Source organism: Camelina sativa, chromosome 9 (assembly GCF_000633955.1).
Source record: "Camelina sativa cultivar DH55 chromosome 9, Cs, whole genome shotgun sequence".
NCBI classification, from domain to species: domain Eukaryota; kingdom Viridiplantae; phylum Streptophyta; class Magnoliopsida; order Brassicales; family Brassicaceae; genus Camelina; species Camelina sativa.
In genome coordinates this window covers 15,687,620-15,694,704 of record NC_025693.1, presented here as the reverse complement: position 1 = coordinate 15,694,704, position 7,085 = coordinate 15,687,620, and the positions used below count along the sequence as shown (strand labels likewise).

The window sequence follows — 7,085 nt, the reverse complement described above, 5'->3', positions numbered from 1 at the left end:
CTCATGCATCCTAAGATTCTCAAAATCAGAAGCAAGACTATCTAACCTTGTGCTTTTCACACTTGTTGTACCTTCAAAATATTTTGCATAATCTCCCAAGCCTCTTTAAAAGATGTATAGTCTTGAATCAATGAGAACTGAGCCCGGCAAACGCCACCAAATATTGTTGAAACTTCCAGAGAATTGAATCTGAACAACGCTCTGTCAGATTTTGACCATTTTGTTTTGGGTTTTTCAACAGCCACACGATTACTGTCAGAATCTACACCAGCAGCCTGTTTTGGCCACTCCCATCCAAGTTCAACTGCTGTCCATGCATCTTCATGAATTCCGTTAATTCTATGCATTATCAACACCTTCCACAGCCTATAATGATTTGGATCTAACATCAAAAAGTCTTTTGCCATGAATAACATTGATTGTGCCTCCATGTTCTTCTTTCCAAGATCTTCACCCGTTTGTTGAGTCAGAATCAGTACAGATGTCTGCTATGATACCACTTGTAAGTGTGGAAGAGACAAGAGACACATAATTTTTAACGAGGTTAAGCAAATGCCTACGTCCTCGAACTTTGTTGAAAATACTTTGAACACAATTACAATTAATGTTCAATTTCTGACTTACACAACTCTAAGATATTCTCTAAGTTTGTTTTTAATCTATGTCAACCCACTATGAGATCTCTAAGATCAACAACAATGATTTACACCCAGGGTTCTCACTTATAGATAAAACTCTCGCCCTTTTCTCCGTGAAGTTGCTAAAAGGCTTATACGGTTTTTCTCTCTTTTACACCTTCTAGAGGGCTAACTTTCTAAGCCCTAGACCCTTAATTATTATAGGAATGTGTGACTCAGACTCTCATTTGCAAAGCTAACAACTTTCTGAAACTCAAAAGGAAATATTCCATTTAATTCTATGAAATATTTCCATTCCTATTAAAAATTTCAAGCTTTCTTTTTCTTTGTGTTTTGTCTCCAAGTAATGTTCTAAAACGTGTCTCAAATATATTTTAATAAATCTTCAAAACCAAAACACATAGGCAAAATCTGCAGGCCTCTGATGTCTTTTGTCAGATAGAATCTTGTGCAGACATCATATATCTGTGCTGAGACAAAAGTTTGTGCATACAAATTTTGTATAGTTTATTGAACTTCATTTTTGATTTGAGCTCGCTTAAATACACTTACACATTGACCTTGCCAAGTATGAAACCATGGAAGTTTAATTGTTTGTTGCATTAAGCATGCAACAAGTCTCCCACAATTTAGATGATCTATGTTTCTTTATTTTTCAGACTTGATGGCATATATTTTAAGTTCAAATATAATCTAAAAGAACACTTTTTTTTTTCTTTTTTTTTTGTGCGTGTATATTTTACTACCCAGATTCATAAAGTAACATCATGTACCACACATCGAACCTTTTTTTTTGTTTTTTATTTGTTTTCTAATAATATGATCATATAATACACAGTCACATAGTAAGGAAGAAATGGCTGTGACGATAATGATAGGCGTAGATAAAAAAAAAGTTATTGCTATAGCCGATGGGGTGATTTTAGCGTTGGTGGGTCTTGGCCTATGCTTTCTCCTTAAAACCTTCGTGTTAACTAAGTTAGACGCTTTTGAACTTTCCGGAAGATTTGTAGTAAGTCGGAAAAGGAGTCATGGTTGCTTTGTTAAAGATTTCACTTTGGTGTTGCTGCTGCAATGCCGCAGGTCTTGCAGCCACTGGCTTTAATGTTCGAGCCTCTTTCCTAGGTATTCAGCAGGATCCGATATCCTTTTCCGACGACAGCAATGAATCATTGTGTTTTCTTCTTTTTGTAACTGTGTGAACCTATGTTTGTATTCAAAGCCCATCCCATATTTTTGTGAAAGCCCGTTTATAATTATAAATATATAAAATTTATATATATATAAGAATATCAAAAGGTGGTCCCCCTTAGTTTGCCTCTCTTCTAGACGACTCCAAGAGCACTTGAACCTTAATAATATTGTATTCGATATATTTATTGAAAAAGAAAAGAACCAAAGCAACCAAAGCAAATTAGAGATGGCGATTGTGCTTGCGATCTCGTCTAGGGTTTGAGATGGGGATTTACGATGATGGTCGGAAGCGGAGAGAGGGTCCCTCTGTTTCTTATGTGGATTATCGGAATGAGGATAGGGTGGTATCCCCAGTTCCGTCTTTGGTTGGGTTGATTTCGATGTTACAAGACTCTTCTCGGTTGAAGGGAATCTCGGTTTCTTGGAGATTTAATGGGTTGATTCAATTCTATCTGGTTAACGGTGGGAGACAGTTGTGCGGGATCTGATTTCAGGATTCACGATTCAGAGATTTGCATCCTAAAGTTCTGCGGATCTCATTATGGTATCAGCTCTGATCTGGTGCATCAAGGTTTGGATATTCTTTCAATTTAGTTCTAGAAATTTCCGTCTATTGACGCTCTCTGATAAGGGGAGATTTGGTGTATCCGTGATCGGCTCCATCTTGGCTGGTAATGGGATTCGCTTTTTGATTAGGCTTTAGGAAGATATTCTGATGCCTTGTTGGGTATTTAATCGCTGTATTGGTTTGCTTTGGTGTCATCTTGTCAAAACTCTTTCTCAGTTAAGTTTTGTTGCGATTTTCCCTCTCGGTGGTGGTATTGTTCTTGCTTCTCTAAGGGTTGAGTTTGGGTGGTTACTGTTCAGCACAATGATGCAGTTGGGTGTAAACAAAGGCAAAGCTCCCTTAATCCGCACTGAAACGGTGAAGATTTCTGACTCCGTTTTGGCCCAGCGGATTCAACAATTTGAGTTGACCTTGATTGGGCGTTTGATGAACCCTGTAATCCAACGAATGGAGTCGTTGGTGTCTAATTTGCCAAATATATGGAAGCTCGAGGATAAAGTGATGGGGGCAGATCTTGATCAAGGCGTTTTTCAGTTTAATTTCGAGGCTGAAGAGGATCTTCTCAGTGTTGTGCAGAATGGTCCTTACCATTTTGATGGTTGGATGATCTCCCTGGTTCGATGGGAACCTATCATCTCTGCTACTTACCCTTCGGCTATCAATTTTTGGGTGAAAGATTCAGGTATTCCTATGCACCTTTGGGAAGTTGCAACTTTGGAGGCAATCGGGAGGAAGATTGGTATACTCCGTGAGGTGGATGAGGAGACTGGTAGTGTCTGCGTTACTGTCAGCGGCTTCATTCCTCTTATTTTTCAGTTGTTGGTTCCATTTAATACAAGTGATGAGGTGATTGTCTCACTTGAGTATGAGAAGTTGCAGGGCTTCTGCGAGGTTTGCTCAAGGCTTACACATGAATCGCAAGTCTGTCCGGAAGATACTAAGGTGATTGGTAGTCATGCTTTTGAGGAAAAATTGGATAAGAGGGGTGGACAAAGGCAACAATCCATGGCTAAGCACGGTCCGCAGCATAATGATGGATGGGAGAAACCTAGGAAGTTTGTTAAAAGAGCTTCAGATTTCCAAAAGTCAGATCATAGTGAGCAGGATCGTGTGGCGGAGAATGGTAGGGGGGGTTATCACTCGCAAGGGAGGGCTCAGGGTTAGGGTCCGAAGAGGAGTTTCTCTGCAAATAGGGCTGAATCCAGTGACCGTGGGGGAAAAGGAGGTCCTCCGGTTGCAATGGTAGAGTCTATGGCTCATTTTCCTAATCTTCAGCTGAATAGGAAGGGGGCTGGTCCGGTTTGGCCTAAGTACAAGGCTAAGCTTGGGGGTAGTGAGAAAAATGCTCATGGTTCTGCGAAGGTTAGCTCTTTGGATCCAGTCTTGGAAGAGTCTCAATCGATTCTGGCGTTGGATAAAGTTCTGACTAAGGGTGACGGTGAGCTCTCTGCTGGCTTGGAGTTTTCTGAAGAGACTGATGATTTGCTAGAAGAGGGTGAGTATCCTGAAGTGGTTCTCACGGACAAGGTCGACGGTGAGAATGTGCCAGTTGGTGAGCCAGCTTCGGATATGGAGACATCTCTTGTTGGTGAGGACGCAATTATTCCTCAAGGTACTTCTTCTGTCCTTATCTCGTCTCCTAGGGCTTTGGGTGATGTGAGTAGGGCTCTGAAGGCTACTAATTTGGGAAATCCGATTGGTAAGAAAAAGAATTCTACCATTCAGCATGTGAACAAAGGATGTAGTGGCTCAAAAAAACAAAGTGTATTACCATTGGCTTCTCCTGGTAAAAGGTTGATGGCTAAAGTGTTGTGTAAACATGCAGGTGATGGGCACAAACAGAGGACTATAGGTAAGCAAGTCCATAAAGTCAAGGATGGTCTCATTCCGGGAGGAGGGAGCCATCCAGTCAAGAAAGGGATGGTGGCGCTCCTGAAACCACCTGCTCAAACGTGAAGGTCCTGAGCTGGAATTGTCAGGACATAAGGGTTGACCTGACAGAGGGATATTTGAGTGATTTATGGAAGAAACATCGTCCGAATATTTTATTTCTATCAGAAACAAAAAAGTGTTTTTCTTATTTACAAAAGTTTCAAAATAAGTTTGTTTATGAAAAGTTGTACACGGCTGAACCTTCTGGATCTCGTGGTGGTTTAGCTATTTTTTATATGGATGATATAAAACTTTCTATATTATATGATAGTAATCGTTTAATTGATGCTCGAGCTTTTTTTGGGCAACAATTGGTTTTTTTGTCCTTTCTATATGGGGATCCCGTTCCACAACATAGACATAAGGTATGGGATAAGTTAATTGATATCGGTTCTTATCGAATTGATCCATGGTTTATGATCAGTGATTTTAATGAACTTGTTGGGAATCATTAGAAATCAGGTGGGGTCTTAAGACCAGCCTCCTCATTTGTACCCTTTAATTCTGTGATCCGACATTGTGGTATGCTTGAATTTTCTTGCTATGGTGAGCAACTATTGTGGAGAGGTAATAGACAAAATAATCAGGTTGTTCGATGTCGCTTAGTCCGAGCGTTAGGCAATGAGGATTGGCATTGTTTATTTCCACAATCAAAGGTTGACTATTTAGAGATGATTGGTTCTAATCATTGTCCTATTTTAGCTACTTTCTTTAAAACCGAATTGAGAAGGCATCGGCAGTTTCGTTTTGATAAGCGTTGGCTTGGGAAAGACGGTTTATTCGGGGCAGTGGAGTCTGGGTGGAACCGCACAAAGAATTTTCGGATACCGGTATTTGTGGATAAGTGAAAGAATTGTCGGAACTCAATCTCTTGGTGGCGGAAAAATAATGTTTCTTCTGGTCCATCGGTTATTTCCTCCTTGAAGGCAGCCCTGCAGGGGGCAAAGATGGATGATTTGATTTTGCAGGAGGAAATTCACAGTATAGAAAGGAAACTGAAGGAGGCTTATCGAGATGAGGAGTTATATTGGCAGCAGAAGAGTAGGAAGTTTTGGTTAAGGGTTGGCGACAAAAACACAAAGTTCTTTCACGCTTCCACGAAACAGCGGCGGGTAAGAAATAAGATTGCTGGTTTATATGGACCCGATGATGTCTGTACTGAGTCGGCCTCTGGTATGGAGGCTATTGCATCAAATTATTTTGCGGATCTTTTTAAACGGTATGATGTGAGGGGTGTTTCACAGATGCTCCGGGAAGTTCCTCCATTAATTATAGATAGTATGAATAGGGCTCTAATCAGGGAGATCACTGAATCAGAGGTTCGCAAAGCTTTGTTTGCTATGCATCCTGAGAAAACACTGGGACCTGATGGGATGGTGGCTTTATTTTTTCAGAGGTTCTTGTCCTCATTAAAAGGAGATTTGGTGGTTTTGGTTACAGAATTTTTCCGTACGGACCGCTTTGATCCGCAGTTAAATGAAACAAATATTTATCTCATCCTTAAAAAGGAAAGGTCCCAACGGATGGCGGAATTTAGGCCGATTAGCCTTTGCAATGTGTGTTATTAGATTATATCTAAAGTCCTGTGTTTCCGGCTTAAGCGGTTTCTTCCATCTCTTTTGTTTGAGAAACCCAATCGGCTTTTGTTTTGAGACGATTAATCACATATAATATACTTGTGGCCCAAGAAATATTTCATGGCCTAAATACATATCCACAATGTAAATCGAAGTTTTTGGCTTTTAAGACGGATATGAGTAAATCATATGACCGTGTTGAGTGGGATTTTTTGGAAGCGGTTATGATTAAGTTGGGGTTTGATAGAAAATGGATTTCATGGATTATGTGGTGTGTATCCTCGGTCTCGTACCAAGTCCTTTTAAATGGACAGCCTAGGGGCTTCATTAAGCCACTAAGGGGTTTAGGCAGGGGGATGGGGATCCTTTATCTCCTTACCTGTTTATACTTTGTACGGAGGTCTTAATAGCCAACATTAAGAAGGCTGAAAGAGAAAATAAAATCACGGGTATTAAGCTAGCTCGAGATTGTCCCACTATCTCGCATTTATTGTTTGCTGATGATAGTTTCTGCAAAGCAGATGAGGCTGAATGTACTACGGTAATGGAAATTATAGGAAACTATGGGAAAAGCGTCAGGGCAAGAGGTTAATTTAGAGAAATCATCCATCATGTTTGGCAAGAAAGTCCCGCCTGAATTAAGGTCTCAATTAAAATCTGTAATGGGTATTTCCACAGAAGGTGGTATGGGTTCGTATTTGGGTATTCCTGAAAATCTACAAAGATCGAGAACTAAGTTTTTTAGTTACGTTAAAGAGCGTTTGGATGTTCGTGTGAATGGTTGGTCTGCAAAGTATTTATCGAAAGGTGGAAAGGAAGTTATGATTAAATCGGTAGCATTGGCTCTCCCAACTCACGTTATGTCTTGTTACAAACTACCACAAGAGTTAACGTCCAATTTAACGAGTGCTATTTCTACATTTTGGTGGAAGTCTAATGATAAGGCACGAGGCATGCACTAGGTAGCTTAGGATAAACTATGTAAGGACAAATGCGAAGGCGGTTTGGGTTTCCGCGCATTGGAACAATTTAATAACGTAATGCTGGCTAAGCAGTATTGGCGGTTAATTCATTATCCAACATCTCTGATGGCTCGGGTCTTGCGAGGGAGGTATTTTTGAAATAATAACCTCCTTCAGGCAAAGAAGCCGTATTCCCCTTCGTTTGCTTGGCGGA

The 7,085-nt window shown here is 40.4% G+C and overlaps 1 protein-coding gene across 2 annotated transcripts; it reads left to right on the top strand.

Moving 5' to 3' along the window:
* LOC109126521 lies at positions 2,028-4,454 on the top strand. Of its 2 annotated transcripts, none has more exons than XM_019230155.1 (2): positions 2,028-4,012; positions 4,226-4,454. In XM_019230155.1, exons 1-2 carry the CDS (start codon positions 3,640-3,642, stop codon positions 4,354-4,356), a joined length of 504 nt encoding a protein of 167 aa, XP_019085700.1. In that variant the 5' UTR covers positions 2,028-3,639; the 3' UTR covers positions 4,357-4,454. Both variants share the same exon structure in this region; 1 of them encodes a protein (XP_019085700.1).

Excerpts from the sequence above, each read along its gene's own strand:
- LOC109126521 (XM_019230155.1), top strand. The coding sequence starts at position 3,640 with ATGGTAGAGTCTATGGCTCATTTTCCTAATCTTCAGCTGAATAGGAAG. Across the intron at positions 4,013-4,225 it reads GGACGCAATTATTCCTCAAG|GTGATGGGCACAAACAGAGG; the intron begins GTACTTCTTCTG and ends GTAAACATGCAG.